The sequence below is a fragment of the Schistocerca cancellata genome, chromosome 7 (assembly GCF_023864275.1).
Source record: "Schistocerca cancellata isolate TAMUIC-IGC-003103 chromosome 7, iqSchCanc2.1, whole genome shotgun sequence".
Lineage (NCBI taxonomy): Eukaryota > Metazoa > Arthropoda > Insecta > Orthoptera > Acrididae > Schistocerca > Schistocerca cancellata.
The window spans coordinates 411,427,832-411,453,194 of NC_064632.1; the positions used below are offsets into that span (position 1 = coordinate 411,427,832).

The following is a 25,363-nucleotide window of genomic DNA, read 5'->3' on the forward strand; positions in this document are numbered from 1 at the left end:
TGCGTGTTTGGCGCCGTGCAGGTGAGCACCACAATCAGGACTGCATACGACCGAGGCACACAGGGCCAACACCCGGCATCATGGTGTGGGGAGCGATCTCCTACACTGGCCGTACACCACTGGTGATCGTCGAGGGGACACTGAATAGTGCACGGTACATCCAAACCGTTATCGAACCCATCGTTCTACCATTCCTAGACCGGCAAGGGAACTTGCTGTTCCAACAGGACAATGCACGTCCGCATGTATCCCGTGCCACCCAACGTGCTCTAGAAGGTGTAAGTCAACTACCCTGGCCAGCAAGATCTCCGGATCTGTCCCCCATTGAGCATGTTTGGGACTGGATGAAGCGTCGTCTCACGCGGTCTGCACGTCCAGCACGAACGCTGGTCCAACTGAGGCGCCAGGTGGAAATGGCATGGCAAGCCGTTCCACAGGACTACATCCAGCATCTCTACGATCGTCTCCATGGGAGAATAGCAGCCTGCATTGCTGCGAAAGGTGGATATACACTGTACTAGTGCCGACATTGTGCATGCTCTGTTGCCTGTGTCTATGTGCCTGTGGTTCTGTCAGTGTGATCATGTGATGTATCTGACCCCAGGAATGTGTCAATAAAGTTTCCCCTTCCTGGGACAATGAATTCACGGTGTTCTTATTTCAATTTCCAGGAGTGTATGTGAGCTTGTGCGCCACTGTCTGACGACCATCTATTTCAAGTGGAGAGGTCAATTTTATGAACCAACTGACGGTGTAGCTATGGGCTCACCCCTATCGCCTATCGCAGCAGAAGTCTTCATGGAGGCATTTGAGGAAACAGCCCTCCAGTCCGCACCATTACGTCCAAATTGTTGGCTTCGCTATGTCGATGATACTTTCGTCATTTGGCCCCACGGAGGAGTTACAGAACTTCCACAAGCACCTTAACCAACAGCATAGGAAAATTCAGTTTACAATGGAAACAGAGAAGAATGGGGTGCTGCCTTTTCTCGACGTGGAAGTTTATCGAAAACCTGATGGTAAACTTGGCCACAAAGTGTACAGGAAACCAACCAGTACGGACAGGTACCTTCACGCCTCCTCCCACCATCACCCCACGCAGAAGAAGTCCGCCCTGCACACGCTAACGAAGAGAGCGTACAGGATAAGCGACGAAGAACATCTGAAGACAGAACTTGAACGCCTCAGGTCCATCTTCGGAACCAATGGCTATGGGAAGCAGACGATAGACAGCACCATGTCGATAAGGGAGAAGACTAATAGGGAAGAGGAGAAGGAGGCACAGAGCATTGTTGTGTTACCATATGTACAAGGGGTCACCAAACGTATTGGCAAAATTCTACGAAAAGCCGACATCAAACCAATTTTCGGAAGCAGAAACAAAATATCAGACATGCTCGGTTCTACCAAGGATGCAGTTGACAAACTACACACAGCTGGCGTGTATGAAATTGGTTGTGCGTGTGGATTAGTCTACATAGGTGAGACGGGACGTCCGATTAGCACAAGGCTCTCGGAACATGAAAGATATATCCGCCTGAAACAACACACTAAGTCAGCAGTGGCGGAACACCGAGACGAGTGCGGGAAACCAATATTTTTTCAAGAAGCCTGCGTCCTGGCGAAACAGCCTCTCACTTTCAAAAGAAAGATTAGAGAGGCGATAGAAATAGCCAAAAGACCCGCCAACATGAATAGAGAGGACGGGTACAAGCTTCCGAGGTCTTGGCTGCCTGCAATAGCAGGGCTACGGAGCGGCGGCAGAGCCGTGGCGGCCCATGCAGACACGCGGAGAGCCGCAGTAGTGGTCGCGAGCACACAAAGCAATGACACGCCGCAGCCGGCTTCTGGACAGCATGTAAACAGTGTGACGTCACAGCCATCACCTGTTCGCTATTCGTCCGTCTCCTCCAATGGGGTGGATTAATATAAAGACCAATAGAAAACAGCTATTTCAGCCAATGACAGATAATAAAGGAAACACCAATGAAGCATACCTTTTACCCCTCCTCCTCCTCCTCCTCCTCCTTTTACAGCCAATCAAGTAACGACACGGTTTTCTCGTGCAGCTATTTAAGGAACCATGTGTGTTTCATTTAGCGGTTTAACGTAAGGCCCTGATGAAGGCTAGCTGCAACGCTGGCCGAAACGTTGGCGCATTATAAATTATGACGATGCGGTCTGATACCCTGAAGAATTTTATTGAAGATGACAACGGCCGCGGAAGCCTACGCTTACACTTCTCTATAGTCATCGCGGGGTGAAATCCCCTAAACGTGATCTCACCCGTTTGGATTGTAGCGCGACCGCAATTATTGCTCCGGTATACAGGGTGCAACCACTAGGCACCGTTCAAAATCATTCGAAGAAATTCGAACGTGACTCGAAGCAGCAATAGCGTTTATGCTTTCCCAGCCCTCCTGTGACGTATGCATTGGGAGATTCGAAACTGATGTGTGTGAATAAAACGCAAAGAGTCCCTCCAGTTCGGCAACGCCCTTGATGTCAACGATGCACCTTTTTAAGGCACTTTAAAAATGTACCTGTACAGTAACAACCATTCACCGATTCTAGGCGCCTGTGGGATAGTCAACCCCTTCCACACCCCTCAGATTTCTTATGCCTGCAAGCAGGTGCTGCAGCAGCAGTGTAGTGATAATCGCTGTACGTTGCTGAAGTTGTTGCCTGTACTGAAAACGCCTACGAGTTGGTGAATGGTTGTCCGTAAAAGACAACGTCCAAACAGGCATTGACGGCCCAAAGGACCGCCAGCTGTGTCATCCTCAGCCCTTAGGCGTCACCGGACACGGGTACGGAGGAAATGTCATCAGCACACCGCTCTCCCGGCCGTTATGTGTTTTCGTGACTGGTGCTGCTACTTCTCGCTGCATCTCAATCAAGTAGCTCCTCAACTGACCTCACAAGGGCTGAGCTCACCACGCTTGTGAACACGACACGGAAGACCCGAACGGTGACACATCCAAGCGCTAGCCAAACCCGACAAAAAAATGGCTCTGAGCACTGTGGGACTTAACATCTGTGGTCATCAGTCCCCTAGAACTACTTAAACCTAACTAACCTAAGGACATCACACACATCCATGCCCGAGGCAGGGTTCGAACCTGCGACCGTAGCGGTCGCGCGGTTCCAGACTGAAGCGCCTAGAACCGCACGGCTACAACGGCCGGCCAAACCCGACAGCGCTTAACTTCGTTGATCCGACGGGCACCGGTGTTACCACTGTGGCAAGGCCGTTAGCGGGTTGTCCCTGTATAGGTACATTTTTAAACTGCTCAACAAAGGTGCGGACGAGGTACAAACAAAAGTGTTCTCAAAATGTGGGAGTTTCAGGAGGACCCTTTGACGTTTTATTCACGCATGAGGGCACACTCCCCCCTTCCAAAATGGTAATGGTACATGAGGACGCGAAACAGGAGGGCTGAAAAAGCATACACACCTTTTGCTGATTCGGATCAAGTTCAAATTCAGTCAAATGGTTTTGAGCAGTCCCTAGTGGTTCCAACCTGTACACCAGAGAAAAAACTGCAGTCGCATTACACTCTAAAGGGGTACGATCACGTTCAGTTACTTTGCAGGTCTACAATGTTCTTAGAGAAGCGTTGAATCGTCCAGGGGGTATCAGCAGTGTCAAAATTTACCAAGAAAATCGTCCTGTTGTTTACCGCACTTCACACTGTCCCCAGGGAATGAGTAGTTTCACTGACGCCCTTTCTGGCACCTCAGGCGGCCTTTTCACGTCGATTCTGAGTGGTGTTATGTGTGAAATGTTTTCTTCAACCACCCACAAGAAAACTACGTGATTTCAACATTTGGCGTCGCGGCGCGGACCGTCATTGCATAGGCGTGAAGGGAAGCGGTGAAATGTAGGAAAGAAAACTTGTGACATTTCCATCATGTGCCACGTCCACAGTGCCTCTGCGCGGAACTAAAAAAAAATGGTTCAAATGGCTCTGAGCACTATGGGACTTAACTTCTAAGGTCATCAGTCCCCTAGAACTTAGAACTACTTAAACCTAACTAACCTAAGAACATCACACACATCCATGCCCGAGGCAGGATTCGAACCTGCGACCGTAGCGGTCACGCGGTTCCAGACTGTAGCGCCTTTAACCGCTTGGCCACACTGGCCGGCTGCGCGGAACTGTCTGGTAAAATGTAGTGACAACATGACTTCATTAACCCATATAACACCACACATGAACTTCCAGACTCTGTTATTTCTTTCATATGCATCGACATTTTGCTGTTTGAAGCATCTGTTCCTTAACCCAAATAGTGCTTTTTTAGGTAGAAGTAATATACGAGATAAAGATTGCTTGGAAATTGAAACAGATGGCCTTTGGGTTTCAGTATTAATAACACTGCACCTTGAAGTACCTCACGCTGACATTCCTACTGCAGTGTTGTTCCTATGTTATTGGCATTACGATAATTTTAACAGAGATGATAGAATAGTTATCATCACAGAAAATTCGCTTCTAATGTAACCAGCCAAGGAAAGTAATTTAAGGTTTGCGTACCATTATCTTCAACAGCTTACTCAACAAGTATGCTCTTAGCATGACAGGTTATTAGCTGGAGCAAGTGACTTTAAATGCACGTATTTTCAGGCGTTCGTCGCTGATTGCCTATCGTTTTATGGTCGTAGCTCCACAACGTTGCAATTCCGACCTGTGATAATTTCGAAAATTTTGTTACATTAGACGTCCCAAACTGGCTCAAACCTCATTGCCAGCTTGTTTTTCTGCACCCTGTACAATAAAATGTTAATTCCAGAGAATTGGCCGGCCGCGGTGGTCTCGCGGTTCTAGGCGCGCAGTCCGGCACCGCGCGACTGCTACGGTCGCAGGTTCGAATCCTGCCTCGGTCATGGATGTGTGTGATGTCCTTAGGTTAGTTAGGCTTAAGTTGTTCTAAGTTCTAGGGGACTGATGACCACAGTTGTTAAGTCCCATAGTGCTCAGAGCCATTTGAACCAGAGAATTGCATTCTTTCCACCTCGACTACGGCAGCGTTTGCCAGCCGGTTGTTACCTGACAAATGCCTTATGATCAGAAACCAGCTCATAGTAAAAGCAGCTAGAATATTTCCAATTTTTTTTGTATTTTTGGTCTTTTACCAATCTTAAGAAGATCATATACCAACAAAGTGAACTTTTTGAGAAACCGGAAAGATCTACTGGACACCAACTCTTGTTCGGCTGATAAATTGTTTATCACAACTGATTCACATATACTATTAATGCCATCGCTGAGTGTGGGATCTATGTACGTTAATAGTCCACTAATCAATGTACAGGACTTTTACAAAAATATGGAAACACGGTGATAAATGGATCCTTCAACATAAACGAATGTGCTGGCCAATGTCCACAACACGTTGGAAACGTGGTCAGAAGAGTGTTCTCTGTAGTTGTGAGTGTATTATGTCTGAGCTAAGTGAATTCGAACATGGAAAATAGTTCGTGCTCGTTTGGTGGATGCTTCCGTATACAAGAGAACCAAGGCATTTGGGTTTCAACAGGGACAGAATTGAAGATTTATACTGTAAACAGGGAAAGCGCAAAAACATCACCCGCTAAGTCACAGCGCGGAAGAAAGTGCGTGTCGAGAGATCGTGACGGACGATCACTGAAGAAAAATACGACGAAAAATAAGACGACAACTGCAAAAATCACAGCAACAAAACAACACGAAGAAAGATCCATAAGCAGGGAATTTCACGGTCATCTGGAATTCCAAAACTACTCATCAGTGATGTAGAAACCAAGCCTATGGAGTAATGGAAGAAAGTAATTTAGTCGGATGAGTCTTGTTTCACGCTGTTTCTAACTTCTGATCAAGTTCACGTCCCGAGAGTGAAACGTGGTCGGGGTTAGGTGAAGCTCTGAGCAGCCTATCGTAGTAGTCCAGGAGCCCCGTGCTTACTTTGCAAGTTCACATTACTGGCAACGATTATGTTACCATTTTGTCAGCTCAGGTCCATCCCATTGGTGTAACGCTTGTTCCCAATGGTGACACTGTGTTCCAAGACGACCCTCTTCACACAGCTCGCATTGCCCAAGAGTGGTTTTGAGAATACAAGCATGAATTGTCGTCCAGAATGAGATTTTCACTCTGCAGCGGAGTGTGCGCTGATATGAAACTTCCTGACAGGTTAAAACTGTGTGCCGGACCGAGACTCGAACTCGAATTCGAGTCACGGTCCGGCACACAGTTTTAATCTGTCAGGAAGTTTCATGAATTATCGTATTTCCCCTGGCCACCAGTCACCAGATCTCTTTACTATTGAGCCTTTGTGGACTACTTTGGAGATAAGGACGTACGATCGCTATCCACCTCCACCACTGTTACCTAAACTTGCCAATATTTTGCAGGAGAAATTGCACGAGATACCACGAAAACAATACAGGACCTGCATTTTTCCGGGACGACTGGAAGCTGTTTAGAATACCAGCGTGTTTCCTAAACAGTATTAGGCATGGTAATGTACAGGGCTATTACAAATGATTGAAGCGATTTCATAAATTCACTGTAGCTCCGTTCATTGACATATGGTCACGACACACTACAGATACGTAGAAAAACTCATAAAGTTTTGTTCGGCTGAAGCCGCACTTCAGGTTTCTGCTGTCAGAGCGCTCGAGAGCGCAGTGAGACAAAATGGCGACAGGAGCCGAGAAAGCGTATTTCGTGCTTGAAATGCACTCACATCAGTCAGTCATAACAGTGCAACGACACTTCAGGACGAAGTTCAACACAGATCCACCAACTGCTAACTCCATTCGGCGATGGTATGCGCAGTTTAAAGCTTCTGGATGCCTCTGTAAGGGGAAATCACGGGTCGGCCTGCAGTGAGCGAAGAAACGGTTGAACGCGTGCGGGCAAGTTTCACGTGTAGCCCAAGGAAAATTGGCTCATGCCAGAACTGGAAGACCGACGGCGCCGACTTCATCTTTCAACAGGATGGTGCTCCACCGCACTTCCATCATGATGTTCGGCATTTCTTAAACAGGAGATTGGAAAACCGATGGATCGGTCGTGGTGGAGATCATGATCAGCAATTGATGTCATGGCCTCCACGCTCTCCCGACTTAACCCCATGCGATTTCTTTCTGTTGGGTTATGTGAAAGATTCAGTGTTTAAACCTCCTCTACCAAGAAACGTGCCAGAACTGCGAGCTCGCATCAACGATGCTTTCGAACTCATTAATGGGGACATGCTGCGCCGAGTGTGGGAGGAACTTGATTATCGGCTTGATGTCTGCCGAATCACTAAAGGGGCACATATCGAACATTTGTGAATGCCTAAAAAAACTTTTTGAGTTTTTGTATGTGTGTGCAAAGCATTGTGAAAATATCTCAAATAATAAAGTTATTGTAGAGCTGTGAAATCGCTTCAATCATTTGTAATAACCCTGTATTTTGTTTTTGATGTTTCTACGTTTTTGACCAACCCCTGTATATAAGTTCTAAGTGGTTTTTCGTTACAGCAGGCTAGGAATAATGTTACACATTTTAGAATTTTTACATTATTATGTTTATGACACTGTACTGAGCTCCAAAAGAAAATGAACTTCAGTTTCTTTATTTGTTCTACATCCTTTGAGGGCAATACAATCAGGTTCTGTGGCGACTCGGATCCACCCGCATAGAATTTACATAAAGATTATAATATCTAATGTATTGTACACCTGCCTACTATAGTACAGTGCAGTAGGCCACAGCACAATAGGTTGTTACTGCGTACGGTATGTAATGCATTGTAACCCTGCCTAGTACAGAACAGTACAATAGAGTACAGCACAATAGGTTGGTACTCACTGCGGAGAGTAGGCAGGTGTTCTCGCGTAGAGCACCGACGCAGCCCGTGAAGCCGATCACGAACGTCGTCGTTCCTGGAACACAACACACACACAATGTACAGCTCTGCTTACATCCTGCAAATTAATTAAATGTACCACGACTGTTCAATAAGTCTTTGTTTTCTTCCTTCTCCCTCACCATACACGAGGCAACTAACATATCTCTGAGTACAGGGCACAGACGAAGCCATTTGTCGTTTCGTGGGGACCACAATTTCATTCTAAGCTTCTGCAAACATCATTCGTTTCCTAGTGAGGGTTGAACATCATTTAGCAATGATTTCCATGTTAAACACATCTCTCACAGTCATAGAGCGTTACAGAAGGTAAAACAACCTGTGTTGGAAAACGTGACATTTCTAGCGTCATTAGCCGCCGATAAATCCTTCTTTATTCACAACTGGTTTCAGTATTCAGATGATCTTCAGGCAGCATGAAATTATTTACAAGAGACTTCGAGGCAACATAAATAGGATGATGTCAAATAATGCAGACGCCACGTTGCATCTCTGTCGTCGAAAGTAAAATATATTACACAGTCGATGGTAAAATGTACTAACACTGCAGAAGAAGATGATCTGCGAATTAAAAGCGGTTGAAGTATGGGATTTTTGAAGTACTCAGGAGCTGCACAAAATATGTCCTGTCATACATAGAACCCAAAACCCATTGCTTTTTTTCTGTATCTGCTTTTCAATAGAACCACAGAAGGGGTAACTGAGAAACCTCAGATATAGCTCCCCAGCTCTGCCAAATGCAAACAGAGGACAGGGTTGAGAAATTGAGTGAGAGCGTAAATAAGTGAAGTCACTACGTACTCACTGTCTGCCTCTGCGCAGGCACAACCCTCACACGCCTAAACCGCACACACTTGCACGCGTGTAGGAATAATATCAATATGCAAACAGAGGTAGCGGGGTGTGAGTCATAGGTCACAAGACTATGCTCCAGTACCCAGAATAAAATATAAAAATCTCGTGAGCAACTTAAAAAAGCATCAACGTCATGGTATAACGAATGACTGTGATCAATCATCAACATCATGGTATAACGAAATCGCCTGTCACCTTTTTTAAGGAACCAGAGACCCATTTGCCTTAAGCGATGTAGTGACATAAGGACTATCTAAATCTGAATGGCCGGATGGCAATTGCAACATCCGTAATCCCAAACGTGAGTCCTCTTTCTCACCACAACACCACTATCCTCAGTCTGAGCGTTCTAATAGAGTAGATGTAAAGGGACACGTTTATGGTGCTCTGCACACCAGGTGACCTGTTTAGGCTCACTGCTCCACTTTATGTCTCTAACATGACCCACTTTCCTTTTTCTTTGCTTCTGATAATCATCATCAATAGTAGAAACATGCTTCACTACAAAAGCAACCCACATAGACAAATCCACAGAGGGATAAAGAGAGAGCTGGGACAGTTTGCAGTGTGGGTGTTCCCCCACCTCTTGTCTGTGAGGGGTGGATGTGACAACGTCGCACATATGCTATCGCCACCCCCACTCCATCCCCACCCTCACTTCCCCTCCTCTCCTTTACTTCTCCTCCCCACCCCCATTTCTCTCTCCTCCTCTATTTGGGAACTGATAGGAAAGTCTGCTTTGAGTTGCTGGAACGAAAGGAGATAAGGCACTGTCTTGAAAATTGTGTTCATTTATTCTTGTGTGTATTATTCAGATGGAAGAATTTCCAAATTTTGGTAGGAAAATCGAACTGACAATTATCCTGCAGGCTACCTGATTGAAATTCAAATAAGCACAACCGCCTAAAATTGGCAGGACACTAGAAAAACGCTCTCGTGAAAATACGGACCTCATGACATGAAATGGGAAGCAAATTCGAGCAACGCATTGTCTATTTATTTAAACAATAATTTAATTAATTAATTAAATTGCTGGGAAATGTGTTCAATTTACGATATGTTGGTGTTGTAAAGAGTACCTGTAAGCATACAGCTGCGCACTGCGTCCATAGCCTCCTACACAAGGAATGGAAGGAGGTGGTACTGGATGAGTGAAGGGGGAACACTTTTTCAGCAAATAATGGTGATGCAGCAGGATGGACTGAGGGTGATTTAGCAGTTCATAGAATCTGCTGCCTGTGCTTGACCTGTTCGTATTTTTTGACATGGCCAGTCAATCCACAGAGCAGGAGACAATTTTTTCCTATTCCAGCACACCAGACTGAATGAAGCACAGGTGCTTGCCTTGATCTATGGGGCTCGAATGAGGACGCTTAGAGCGCGTTTTGTTCCCCTTTCCATTGGACATGTTCACCCTGCTGTGTGCCCTAGACCACAATACCACTCGAAACTGGTGGTCAACTGTCCGACAACATCTGCCGGAAAACTGCCGTCCACTGATGTACAAGTGTATAGCTGCTGAAGAACTTATACACAGATACATGGTAAAAAGAGACAGGACAGCAAATATCGCTGAATTGTAGGAAGAGCAGCCAGATACCGAAGTGAAAAAGCTGCTGAGCTACTTGTACACAGATACATGGTTAGAAGGCACAAGACAACAAACTATCACCAAGGCATAGGAAGCGTTGTCTCCTACCGATGTGCAAGTGTAGAGCTGTTGAAGAACTTGTACAAAGACATACATACTTGGTAAGAAAGGACTGGGGCTTCACATCTGAGGTCGTCAGTCCCCTAGACGTAGAACTACTGAAACCGAACCAACCTAAGGACATCACACATATCCATGTCCGAGGCAGGATTCGAACCTGCGACTGTAGCAGCAGCGCGGTTCCGGACTGACTGGAATAATTGCCGCCCATCGAACTACAGATATGTGGTAGAAGGCACAGGACAGCAAACTATCGCTGAAGTGTAGGAAGCCCAATACATGCTACTACAAATGATAGCAAATGCTTCACTGCTGTAATTATATATCGAAATTGTTGTTAAAAAACCACTACTCATAAACAACGTATCATACTGCAACACATACACACGCACACACACACACACACACACACACACACACACACACACACACACACACACAACCACACTGAAACTGAGCAAAATAATCGTAATAACACAACTACCGGAAACATTATATCACTGTCAGCAGATGGATCTCTTTGTTTATCATCATCGAAAGGTTAGAATGGGTGTGGAAAATGTGTATCCATACCTAGGAGATGGAGGGGGGGGAGGCACACGATGAGAGGTAGAAGGGGAGGCCGAGATCTTTTGGGGTTAGTTTTTTTGATAGCTGGGTTATCACAAGATTTTTCTCAATTCCCAGTATGTGCGTTGCATTATGATCCACTGTTTATGAATGGTGGTTTTTCACAACAATTTCGATGTGTAATTAGAGCAGTGACGCACTTTCCATCAGTTACGGTAGTGTGTGTTGCGCTTCCTACACTTCAGCAATAGTTTTCTGTCCTATGCCATCTACCACATATCTGTAGATCAGTGGGCGGCAATTATTCCAACAGCAGCTGTAGGATAGTTCCCTGCCAGTTTCGTGTGGCATTTTACACAGATATGTCAACACACACACACACACACACACACACACACACACACACACACACAATATTTCAAGTGTCCTCAGTCGAGCCCTAAAGCCCTATACATTAAGGTGAGGATCTCTGGTTTATTAAGTCTAGTGTAGTGGAGAAGGACAAAGTTGTCCCCTGCACTGTGGACTGACCATCCATTTCAAAAAACAAAAGCGGCCCAAGCACGTGTAGTTATTGTCGTTGTGGTCTTCAGTCCTGAGACTGGTTTGATGCGGCTCTCCATGCTACCCTATCCTGTGCAAGCTTCTTCATCTCCCAGTACTTACTGCAACCCACATCCTTCTGAATCTGCTTAGTGTATTCATCTCTTGGTCTCCCTCTACGATTTTTACCATCCACGCTGCCCTCCAATACTAAATTTTTGATCCCTTGATGCCTCAGAACATGTCCTAATAACCGGTCCCTTCTTTTTGTCAAGTTGTCCCACATACTCCTCTTCTCCCCAATTCTGTTCAGTACTTCATCATTAGTTATGTGATCTACCCATCTAATCTTCAGCATTCTTCTGTAGCACCACATTTCGAAAGCTTCTATTCTCTTCTTGTCCAAACTATTTATCGTCCATGTTTCACTTCCATACATAGCTTCACTCCATGCAAATACTTTCAGAAACGACTTCCTGACACTTAAATCTATACTCGATGTTAACAAATTCCTCTTCTTCAGAAACGCTTTCCTTGCCATTGCCAGTCTACATTTTATATCCTCTCTGCTTCGACCATCATCAGTTATTTTGCTCCCCAAAAGGCAAAACTCCTTTACTACTTTAAATGTCTCATTTCCAAATCTAATTCCCTCAGCAACCCCCGACTTAATTCGACTTCATTCCATTATCCTCGTTTTGCTTTTGTTGATGTTCATCTTATATCCTCCTTTCAATACACGTAGTAGTCTCTATGAATTGCGAAATGCTACCTCAGTCCATCCTACTTCACCATCATTATTTGCTGAAAAGTGTTCCCCTTATGCTCATCCATTGCCATCTCCTTCCTTCCTTGTGTAGGAGGCTATGGATGCAGTTCTCAGCTGTATGCTTATGTGTATTACACTTCCTAAACTTAAACTCCTCTCTGTCCAAAACCAACATATCATAAACTGAACACATTCCCCAGCAATTTAATTAATTAACTTAATTAACGTTTAAATAAATGAACTATATATCCCTCGAATTTGTATCCATTTCATGTAATGAGATCCTTTTTTTTTACAAGAGCAGTTTTCTATCGTCCCCATCAATTTTAAGCCGTTGTGTTTATTTGAACTTCAAGCAGGAAGCAAGTAGTCAGTTTGGTCTCCCTGCCAAAATTTAGTAAATTCTTCCAGCAGTGTAATACACATATAAATAAATAAACACAATTCCCAGGACATTACCTTATGTCCTTCCTCTCCAGCAGCTCACCACAGATTGAGTCTTTTTTCCCACCTATCGCCAAGAGGTGAGGGAAGTGGTGAAGGGGAAGGGGGAAGTGGCGGAGGGGAAGGTAAGTGGGGGAGGAATGGGGTGGTGACATCATCATTGCAATACTGTCATATCTACCCCTCATAGAGATGTGGTGGGGGGACCACCTAGGGAGAACCTATATCTTGAATAAATTTGGCAACAATGCAGCTCTCTCTCTTTACCTCTCTTCTCATAGTACAACACAGAGAAGTCAATTTCACACACGATATACAGTGGTTCTTTATTGTACCATTGTTAAGCTTCTCATATGTAGTACTCCATGTGGCTGTTTCACATATTTTACAACCTCCATGTTTATGTGTGATACAGAAGATGCACATCACTGATACATGGTCCCCCATGTGGACTGAAAAATTGATTCATGTGCCATATATTACGTGAATTGGTGCGTAGTGTCCTTATGTATGTGGCTGAAAATGACTTCAGTATCGAAATAGGAAAATGATGCAGTTAATAAACAATAAATTAACAGCCTACAAAGGACACTGTTTTCTTTTACATAATGCACTGTCCAGTCACATTAATGTGACTACCTGTCAGACGCCTGAACAACCTCATTTTGTAGCGTGGACCACACTGAATGTCCAGGAAGAGAGTCAATGAGGTTCTGAAAGGTACTGAGAGAGACGCGAAACCATGCCGACTCCAGTGCCTTAGCTAGGTACGCTAGGTTTCTCGGTTGAGGAACCTAGGAACAAACAACCATGTTAAGATGATTCCACAGATTCTCGATTCGGCTAAAATTCGGGGAAGTTGTTGTAGTGGAAGAAAATCAGTGAGGTTCTGAAAGGTACTGACAGAGTTGTGAAACCATGCCGACTCCAGTGCCTTGGCTAGGTACGCTAGGTTTCTCGGTTGAGGATCCAGAGAACAAACAAGCCTCTTAAGATGATTCCTCATGTGGTGTCACCGCCAGACACCACACTTGCTAGGTGGTAGCTTAAATCGGCCGCGGTCCATTAGTACGTGTCGGACCCGCGTGTCGCCACTGTCAGTACCTGCAGACCTAGCGCCACCACATGGCAGGTCTAGAAAGACGGACTAGCACTCGCCCCAGTTGTACGGACGACATTGCTAGCGACTAGACGTACGAAGCCTTCCTCTCATTTGCCGAGAGACAGTTAGAATAGCCTTCAGCTAAGTCCATAGCTACGACCTAGCAAGGCGCAGTTAACCATATCTGGAGAGAGTCTTACTTGTATTCACCATAAACGATGTATACCAAAAGGATGGATTAAAGTTAAGTATTCCCAAAGCAACGTACTTTTCTTATTAGCATTCATTGAGCATCCTGTTTCAGACTTCACGATATTCTGGGTGAGCTTATAGCGTGCCTATTCGGCCCCTTCAAAATAACACTGTGTCGGCACTTCTGTCGACACATAACACCTCAGATTCTCGTTTCGGTTAAAATTCACCGAGGTTGTTGGCCAGGGAATATGGTAAACTCATCCTGGTGCTCTTCAAACCATGCATGTACTCTGTGAGCTATGTGACACATTGCACTGTCCTGTTGGTTGATGTCATTGTGCCGAGGAAAACCAAACTGCATGTGGAGATGTTCATGGCCCGAAGGACACAGATGTATACGTGTGGTGATCCAATGTGCCTTTCAGAACGACGAGATCACCCAGCTAATATCACGAAACCATTCCCCAGACCATAACGACCCCTTCTCATGCCTGGCCCCCTTCTGATGTTTGTTGAAGGGTTTTGTCTAATGGAGTATAAAACGTAAATCATCTAAAAAGGCCACCTGTAGTCATTTAGTGGACGTCTAGTTGAGGGATTGGTGTGCAAACTCCAGCCTTCATCGCTGATGAATAGCAGTCAGCATTGGTGCACGAAACCGGCACCTGCTGTAGAGGTCCATATGCAGCAACATTCATTTACAGTCATTGATGAGACACTGCTGGCAGCAGTCAGTTGCTCAACAGATGTCTGTTCCCCCATATGCATCTGTACAGGCATCGTTCATCCCTATCATCTATAGCCCATGGTGCATCGCAGTTGACTCAGAACAGGTTTTTGATAGCGCCATTCTGCCATGCAAGTATACCTTAACCACAGTGGCACGTGAACAACTTACAACCTTATGTGTTTTGAAAATGCTTTCACCCATGGCCCTAAAGGTAATGATCACGCCCTTTTGGACGTCCGATAAACAATTACTGCAATGTTTTCCGCGTTTGCTGACACACTTTGTGTAGCCTCCACTGCTGGTAATGCCACATGACTTATGCGGGTGTTTATTGCATGTTGACATCAAAAATAGTTGGTGGTCACATTAATGTAACTGGACCAAGTACAGTGACACTGTGGATCTGCAGAAAAACAAGGTAGTTTAAATGTGACTGTAATGCTGAGGGGTGTCCTCTTCGAACAGGAGATCATTTATGACGTTCACAATTCCTGACACTTTTTTCCCAGTTTGTGGTTTGAATAGACCTCAAATGAAGTATTCCGAATTGCTGGTCTCATCTGCATGTCGCAGATGAAAGATCCTTTGTCAAAACTATTCTCTGAACACAGGTGAAACTTGAAGAAAACAATGTACGGGTGAGAACAGGAAGTGCGTGGCAGCTCTGCTGGCGTACTAGATCGTACCGGCCATAAGCCACCGCGCATTCCCCTGGCAGCGCTTCCCGGCAGGCAGACCTGCTCATGGTGACAACTCTGGCACACCCAGTAGATGCCAGTGCGAGAGACTCACTGCGTCCCTCGCACCGTGTCTGGCGCCTCTGCCAGCAGGGCTGCTGTGACCCCTTAGGGGTTTCCAGCAATAGGATGGCACAGCAGCAGAATAAAATGTAGTTTTCTTCGAATTCCACGACTGCGTTACGGATAGTTTCACCTGCGAGATTCAGTTGAGACCCTCCCCGTCCCACCTAGGATGAAATGTTTGAACCCCAACGGTATGCGTGTAGTTTTATTCATGTGAAAGTGAAAGAAACTTTTCAAAATATTTTTGAATTTTGTAACTGAGGCACGACTTGCGTACCAGCCTGATATTCACCTAGCGGGTTGTGGGAGGGCGTCTAAAAGCCACATCCAGGTCGGCCGGCACACCATCCCTCACTGTCAACTGGCTTAGCGCACCTCGTCGTCACGGAAGCAGTGCATTAATACGTATGGCTTTCTGGTTGGGGATCTCAGGTCTGTTCATACAATGAACTGAAAACAAAAGCGTTGGGAATCATGAGCGTCATAAATGAGGCCCAGATCGAAGAATATGTCCTGTTGTAATCATATTTAAATACTTATAATAATGCACTTTCAGAATACTGGCCAGTCGGAGAATGAGGAAAGTATCGATCGTCAACTTCCTTGCACCCCGCTCCTGACGTTCCACATCAATCACAATAGCTTTACAACACAGAAAAATCACTTTACAATCCGGGATATGCAAGTTTTCCTCAAAACCTACTTCCATACTGAAATAGCAGAGCTACATCTCCTGCTGACACAAAAAAATGTAGCAGGTTTCCTAAATATGATCTAACAATTTGTAAATTGAATTTGAGTTCACAATAAAGCAGTTTTCAAATACCCAAAAAGTCACTAATCACTTTACATATACCTTACACATATAACTAAAACTTTACATATCGCTACAAATAACACATAAGTAACTATTGATTAGACCTTAATACCACGAAAATCTTTTCTTTTGTCGAAATGACTTTCCTTGAAAGAGAGTCCTCTTTCTTCAGTTCATCTCGGGAGATCTCCACTTATTCGTCAAGTGCAGGTACTGACATTCTTACGAAAATGAAAATTTTCACACTGTAATTTCTCACATCACTGTACAGTGTCTGAAGTAACCCAAATATCAAAATTAACATTAAGGGGATGTACGCAAAACTTCTTTTCTGCATTCTCTTTACACTCAGGAACACTGAAAATAGCACACCAAGATAGGAGCGCCGAATGGATATGAGATTTATTATACGTAATGACACAGATGAGAGATTCATTTGATCCCAAAATCAAGAAAAATAAAAAATACAGTGAGTACAAGCATACGAATACAGTACAAAATCATAACGCGTCAGGCCACCTTTTTCTGCAATACAGGTCACAACACGATCCAGCATCGATTTGATTTGATGTCTGATGTCGTCCAGAGGTAGACTGTCCCAGAAACGAACAACCACCTCCAAATGACGCAGTGGCATCTGGCGTTTCTGGAGGACAAGTTCTGGGAATACGCCGGCCATAGAAGAGTCGTAATATGACGTAGAAAGTCTTGAGCAACTCTAGCTGTATGCGGACGAGCATTATCTTGCTGGAAAGTGCCCCTGGTCGACCATGTAGAGAGAGTCTCACGCGGAGTCGAAGAATGTCATCAACTTAAGGCTGGTCGTTAAGGTGCCACATACCACTATCACAATTAGAGTAGAACAGCTATGGGCACACCGTGGTTCAGGCCGAAAAAAATCGATTTTCGGTTTTCATCATTTTTCGATAGATTAAGGATTTTGCTCAAAAAAAATTTTTTCGAGCATTTAAAGAGCATTTTCCTACCACGTGTGTTTATGTGCCACGCCCACTTTTCTGCCACCCACTTTTCTGCATATATTTTAGATCTTTATATCCCCACTTTTTTTTTCTTTTATTCCCGAGCGTCTTGGCTATCCTTGGAATGCAACGGTCGGTATTCTTTCGTTTCTGCTGTTTGTAAACAACACGCTTTCAAACACGCGGTTACTTTTGTTCAAGTGTGATTGCGAGTAGTTTTTATACTTACGTTTGCAGTGCTTGTTTACGTGTGTTTTGTTGTGTTATTGAAGATGAAGAAAGGTAAAGGCATTTTCAAGAAACAACAAATTAGAGGAAACAAGTTTAGAAAGCTTTCAGTACAAGAGGTTATGTCGCCTGGCAACGATGTATCTAACTGTAATTCTTCAACAAGTGTATCATCAAAGAAGCTCTCACCATTTCAAGAGAGTTACAACGAATTTACTGTAAGCGGCAAGGGGTGCTGTAACATTATTGTAAATTTGAAAATACACTCCTGCAAATGGAAAAAAGAACACATTGACACCGGTGTGTCAGACCCACCATACTTGCTCCGGACACTGCGAGAGGGCTGTACAAGCAATGATCACACGCACGGCACAGCGGACACACCAGGAACCGCGGTGTTGGCCGTCGAATGGCGCTAGCTGCGCAGCATTTGTGCACCGCCGCCGTCAGTGTCAGCCAGTTTGCCGTGGCATACGGAGCTCCATCGCAGTCTTTAACACTCGTAGCATGCCGCGACAGCGTGGACGTGAACCGTATGTGCAGTTGACGGACTTTGAGCGAGGGCGTATAGTGGGCATGCGGGAGGCCGGGTGGACGTACCGCCGAATTGCTCAACACGTGGGGCGTGAGGTCTCCACAGTACATCGATGTTGTCGCCAGTGGTCGGCGGAAGGTGCACGTGCCCGTCGACCTGGGACCGGACCGCAGCGACGCACGGATGCACGCCAAGACCGTAAGATCCTACGCAGTGCCGTAGGGGAGCGCACCGCCACTTCCCAGCAAATTAGGGACACTGTTGCTCCTGGGGTATCGGCGAGGACCATTCGCAACCGTCTCCATGAAGCTGGGCTACGGTCCCGCACACCGTTAGGCCGTCTTCCGCTCACGCCCCAACATCGTGCAGCCCGCCTCCAGTGGTGTCGCGACAGGCGTGAATGGAGGGACGAATGGAGACGTGTCGTCTTCAGCGATGAGAGTCGCTTCTGCCTTGGTGCCAATGATGGTCGTATGCGTGTTTGGCGCCGTGCAGGTGAGCGCCACAATCAGGACTGCATACGACCGAGGCACACAGGGCCAACACCCGGCATCATGGTGTGGGGAGCGATCTCCTACACTGGCCGTACACCACTGGTGATCGTCGAGGGGACACTGAATAGTGCACGGTACATCCAAACCGTCATCGAACCCATCGTTCTACCATTCCTAGACCGGCAAGGGAACTTGCTGTTCCAACAGGACAATGCACATCCGCATGTATCCCGTGCCACCCAACGTGCTCTAGAAGGTGTAAGTCAACTACCCTGGCCAGCAAGATCTCCGGATCTGTCCCCCATTGAGCATGTTTGGGACTGGATGAAGCGTCGTCTCACGCGGTCTGCACGTCCAGCACGAACGCTGGTCCAACTGAGGCGCCAGGTGGAAATGGCATGGCAAGCCGTTCCACAGGACTACATCCAGCATCTCTACGATCGTCTCCATGGGAGAATAGCAGCCTGCATTGCTGCGAAAGGTGGATATACACTGTACTAGTGCCGACATTGTGCATGCTCTGTTGCCTGTGTCTATGTGCCTGTGGTTCTGTCAGTGTGATCATGTGATGTATCTGACCCCAGGAATGTGTCAATAAAGTTTCCCCTTCCTGGGACAATGAATTCATGGTGTTCTTATTTCAATTTCCAGGAGTGTATTATCAGATGTAATTTCTAAATTTGTACAACGTAGACAGTGTGGTGAATCACAGAGAGTGAAAATTTGTGAGAGTGCCAGTGGGAGAAAAGGCCTAGCAATTGCTTTGGATTTAATTTGCACTAAATTCTCAGCTGTGATTTCATTTATGAGTTCTTCAAAACAAGATGCAAGTGGCCCATATGAAATCAATACTAGATTAGTTTATGCCTTAGGATCCATTGGCAAGGGTATGGCTGCAGGGAGAACATTTTGTTCAGTGATCAACCACCAAATTAATTTGAAAAATTGACTGCAATATTAGAGAAAGATTTATGTGAGGTCAGTGAGGAAAGCATGAAACTGGCTGCTAGGGAAGCAGTGGAAGAAAATGATGGATGTTCGGATATTGCACTTGATGGAAGTTGGCAGAAAAGAGGACAAACTTCTCTGAATGGAGTAGTGACTGTCATTAGTGTAGACACCGGTAAAGTGTTAGATGTGGAGATAATGTCTAAATATTGCAAATGTTGTTAAGTCAATGAACATAAAGAACACAACTTTGTGGCTAATTTTAGAGGAAGAACAAGTTGTGGTATGGAAGTTCATGGAGTACAACAAATATTTCATCGTTCTGTAGAAACAAGAGGCGTACAGTACACCAAATATTTGGGCGATGGTGACAGTAAGGCAGACAACTATGTGGTGAACTCTAAGCCATATGGAGATGCCATTATTAGCAAAATAGAACGTGTAGGCCATGTTCAAAAACGTTTGGGAACAAGGCTGAGAAAACTAACTGTTGATATGAGAGGAAAAAAATTAGAAGATGGAAAATTGTTGACCGTACAAGGTCAGTTAACTAAAACAGGAATCTTGCAGGTATACTATGGGCAGGCAATTAGGAGAAATGAAGAAAACCTGGAGGCAATAAAGAAAGATGTTTGGGCCATATTCTTCCGTAAGTCATCTACTGATGATAAGCCATGTCATGGATTGAGTCTATCAAGAGAAAATTCGTGGTGCAAATACAATAGGGCTCAGGCAACTGGAGAATCTTATTCTCAACAGCATTCTCTTCCTGTTGCTGTTATTACAGCAATTAAACCTATTTTCAGAGACTTGGCTCATCCTGACCTTCTAAGTAAATGTCTGCATAGGCAGGCACAGAGCCCAAATGAATGTTTCAACAGGATAATTTGGAACTGCCCTCCTAAAACTGTATTTGTAGGCATGCATAAAATGAAACTAGGAGTTAATGATGCTGTTATTACATTCAGTTGTGGTAATATTGGAAAGTGTTGGGTACTGAAAAATCTGGGAATTAATCCCGGTGAAAATATGATCACTGGGCAGCAATATTGGGATAAAATGAGGTTAGCCGATGCAAACAGCTCTGCATCTAATATGGCCAAGAAAGAAAGACAAACATCGAGGAACATGAAAAAGAAGCTGGAATACCTGATAGAGGCCAAAGAAGGGCCATCATATACAGCAGGAAAGTTTTAATTAACTGTAAGTAACAAACTTCAAAAGTTTTTTCTTTAAAGTCAATTTCCCACAAACTAAAATTTTCAGTACATATGCCCCATTATATCAGAAACTATCATAGATAAATGAATGAAATTTTCAGAGACTCTGCATATCATAAAAAGCCACCTCTGGTACTACATTCATTAATATTCCCCCATTAGGATGTTCACAAAAAATATTTTCTGCAGAAAAACTTAATATTATTTGTTAATAAATTTAAAAAAGTATTTCTTAAAAACTATAAAATGGATAAAGTAGATTTTAGTACAGTTGACTCTATTAGCATCACGTAACATACAATAAAAATATTAAGATCCTGCATCAAATAGTTTTTTTCAGAAATGGGTCAAATACTTGCCTAAATTAACATGGGTTAGATAGGCAGGGTGTGGTTCCTTTAAGCTGGTTGTGCGGGCAGTCTGGCGCGCGCAGCATGTAAGGATCTGCTCCGTTCACCAGGCTGTCTCTGTACCAGTATGCGTTTATCATCCGAATCGGGATTCATCACTAAACACAATGTTTTGCCAATCTGCGGCAGTCCACGTAGTTCTGGCTTGGCATCATTGTAGACGGAGTCACCAGTGTCTCGGTGGTAACGGCCGTAAACGACAAGGGCGTTTGGATTGCTAATTCGCATCTGCAAGGCGTCTGGAAATGGTTTGTGGAACAAATGGCGCCGGCACATCTGCTACTATCGTGGAGCGAGTCACTGTAGGAATCTTGGTCGCTTATCGTACGATTCTTCGATCCTCTTGTTTGCCGACTTCCTGGTCGTTCCAGACTCTGTAAGTCGTGCGTGGATGCCATCTCGTGTCGATAAGTCCCAACATCATCTGAAGGAACACCTGATGAGCCACACGGCGTGTCGACCAGCGTGCATTTTTAATGTCGATGACTGGATCCTGCACAAACTTGCTTAAGTGTGATAGATGTCGTCTAACACGTCTGCCTGTCATTCTGCGCCTCTTAACGTCCTGCTCGTCGTCGTCACGTTCATGATGCGTCCACTATACGCCGTTTAAATAACGTCCCCCCGCCTGACTGCAGCGCCATTGCAGGGTCTGTGCTCATGGGTGTTGGAATCAAAAGTGGATCACGAGCATTTAGGATTTCACTGTACTTATCTGCAAAGTTTCGCGTTTGTACCTTTCTTGCCCCTGGGCGCGCTACTTTCAATGTTACTGACAAGGGAACCTCCCCATCGCATCCCCCTCAGATTTAGTTAAAGTTGGCGCAGTGGATAGGCCTTGAAAAATTGAACACAGATCAATCGAGAAAACAGGAAGAAGTTGTGTGGAACTATGAAAAAAATAAGCAAAATATACTAACTGAGTAGTCCATGTGCAACATAGGCAACATCAAGGACAACCTGGGTTCAGGAGCGCCGTGGTCTCGTGGTTAGCGTGAGCATCTGCAGAACGAAAGGTCCCTGGTTCAAATCTTCCCTCGAGTGAAAATTTTAATTTTTTATTTTCAGACAATTATGTGACGCACATGCCGTTACCAGTGTCGTATAGAATATATCAGACGTGTTTTCCTGTGGAGGAATCGGTTGACTTATGACCCTGCTATCAAATGTTATCGGTTCCCATTGGAGAGGCACGTCCTTTCGTCTACTAATCGCACGGTTTTGCGGTGCGGTCGCAAAACACAGACACTAAACTTATTACAGTGAACACAGACGTCAATGAACGAACGGACAGATCATAACTTTGCGAAAAAAAAAGAAGTAAATTTATCACTCGAAGGAAGACTTGAACCTAGGACCTCTCGTTCCGCAGCTGCTCACGCTAACCACGGGACCACGGCGCTCCTGAGCCTACGCTGTCCATGAAGTTGCTTCTCATGCGCATGGACTACTCAGTTTGTATATTTTGCTTATTTTTTTCATAGTTCCACACAACTTCTTCCTGTTTTCTCGATTGATCTGTGTTCAGTTTTTCAAGGCCTATCCACTGTGCCAACTTATAACTAAATATGAGGGGGGTGCGATGGGGAGATTCCCTCGTGAGTATATTTCCGTGTCCCTCACAAATCTACTAGCTCTTCTATATCTATTTCAATACCGCACGCAAGCCGAAGAAATGACTCTGATATCTCTGCTAGCGTCTTGTACCGACTGCTGTGGTGTGCCCGTGCGGTGAGGCCCTAAAGCTGGGCTGGCCATGGCATACTAAACTTCACGCGTGCAGCATGTGCGGCCCGCGGGCAGGCCAAGGTCTTGCCGGTCATTCGGCTTTGCTAGGACCTTCTCAGAAGCACCCGGAACAGCGGGACATTTCACGTATCATTGCGATTCGGCATTTTTCGGTCTGCACAATTCTCCGAGTGCAGCAGACCCGTACTGTCAGCTCTGTTTAATCTTTGCTATACGTTCGTGGTATGAAGGACGTTTACAGGTCCAATTGCTGTTTACACAAAAATAGGTAGTCTAGCGATATATCGTCGCTATCGTTTAAAATAAATAGGAATGACAGCAGACAAGAATTCCCAGTTCCCATAACGACAGGTACTGCATACTTGTTACGAAAACACGTTACAGTACCACGCAGAAAGAATTTGATGATTTAGTTGACAATGAAGCAGCAAAATATTACAACGATCGACAGACGGGATTCGTTGTTCTGTACAAAAATGGTTCAAATGGCTCTGAGCACTATGGGGCTCAACTGCTGAGGTCATTAGTCCCCTAGAACTTAGAACTAGTTAAACCTAACTAACCTAAGGACAACACAAACATCCATGCCCGAGACAGGATTCGAACCTGCGACCGTAGCGGTCTTGCGGTTCCAGACTGCAGCGCCTTTAACCGCACGGCCACTTCGGCCGGCTGTTCTGTACATATAAAGCACTCTGTGTTAAATTTGCAGGGCTGGAGGACGTGAAGAAACTGGTCGCACGAATAGTAAAATTTCTGTAGTCGCGCGCATTAGTCCATTGTCAGTTGCAACCGTTTTCAGGAAACTGAACGAAGAGTATGGAGACTTTATATACTACTGCAATGTAAGCTGTTTAAGTCAAGAGCATGCCTAGAACGAATTTTCGATTTAAAACTTGTTTTTGTTGACTTTACGAAAGAAAAAGGAGTGTAAAAACGAAAAGTAGAACATCTGGAACTGATTGCAGACTTCGCATTCTAAGTGGACTTGATTCACACTGCCAGAGTAAGACACTGTAAGGTAACTACTTTCTGATTTGATGGGAATGTGTTTAAAAAGAAAATCGTGTTTTAGAAGGGACACACATTCTGACAAGGACAGTCCACTACCCCAAGCTCACTGCCGTTAAAGACAACGCGAAGTTTTAAGAATTCATTGCAGCCTTGAAAGAGTAACAAGGATAGTTTTATAAAGATTTGGAGGACAGTGTCAATCTTACATCTGTTTATGTGTTGTTCTTGAGATCATTTGCCATTTCAGTTGAAAGCGTCCCTGTGCATATGATGATGTAACTGACTGACCTGCAAGGTAATTCCAGTTTCAATGACAAATCTTTTTACGTTAAAACTGAGCAGGACGTCGACACTCCTTTCCTCAGGTAGTTTCCAAGTCTCCATAATGAGGTTGCTAAAGTGCTACAATACTTCGATCGACACATTTGTGTGAAAGACCTTTTTTCGATTATGAAACTACACTCCTGGAAATGGAAAAAAGAACACATTGACACCGGTGTGTCAGACCCACCATACTTGCTCCGGACACTGCGAGAGGGCTGTACAAGCAATGATCACACGCACGGCACAGCGGCCACACCAGGAACCGCGGTGTTGGCCGTCGAATGGCGCTAGCTGCGCAGCATTTGTGCACCGCCGCCGTCAGTGTCAGCCAGTTTGCCGTGGCATACGGAGCTCCATCGCAGTCTTTAACACTGGTAGCATGCCGCGACAGCGTGGACGTGAACCGTATGTGCAGTTGACGGACTTTGAGCGAGGGCGTATAGTGGGCATGCGGGAGGCCGGGTGGACGTACCGCCGAATTGCTCAACACGTGGGGCGTGAGGTCTCCACAGTACATCGATGTTGTCGCCAGTGGTCGGCGGAAGGTGCACGTGCCCGTCGACCTGGGACCGGACCGCAGCGACGCACGGATGCAAGCCAAGACCGTAGGATCCTACGCAGTGCCGTAGGGGACCGCACCGCCACTTCCCAGCAAATTAGGGACACTGTTGCTCCTGGGGTATCGGCGAGAACCATTCGCAACCGTCTCCATGAAGCTGGGCTACGGTCCCGCACACCGTTAGGCCGTCTTCCGCTCACGCCCCAACATCGTGCAGCCCGCCTCCAGTGGTGTCGCGACAGGCGTGAATGGAAGGACGAATGGAGACGTGTCGTCTTCAGCGATGAGAGTCGCTTCTGCCTTGGTGCCAATGATGGTCGTATGCGTGTTTGGCGCCGTGCAGGTGAGCGCCACAATCAGGACTGCATACGACCGAGGCACACAGGGCCAACACCCGGCATCATGGTGTGGGGAGCGATCTCCTACAGTGGCCGTACACCACTGGTGATCGTCGAGGGGAC

The 25,363-nt window shown here is 45.4% G+C and overlaps 1 protein-coding gene across 1 annotated transcript in view; it reads right to left on the reverse strand.

The window, feature by feature from the left end:
- The window catches only part of LOC126092802 (tetraspanin-17), a gene marked incomplete at its 5' end in the record, with an annotated part of 110,270 nt that overhangs the window by 72,869 nt on the left and 12,038 nt on the right, over positions 1-25,363 (reverse strand). Inside the window, one exon of the mRNA XM_049908531.1 lies at positions 7,845-7,918. Coding sequence (XP_049764488.1) covers positions 7,845-7,918 — 74 coding nt within the window. The remainder of the gene's footprint in view (positions 1-7,844; positions 7,919-25,363) is intronic.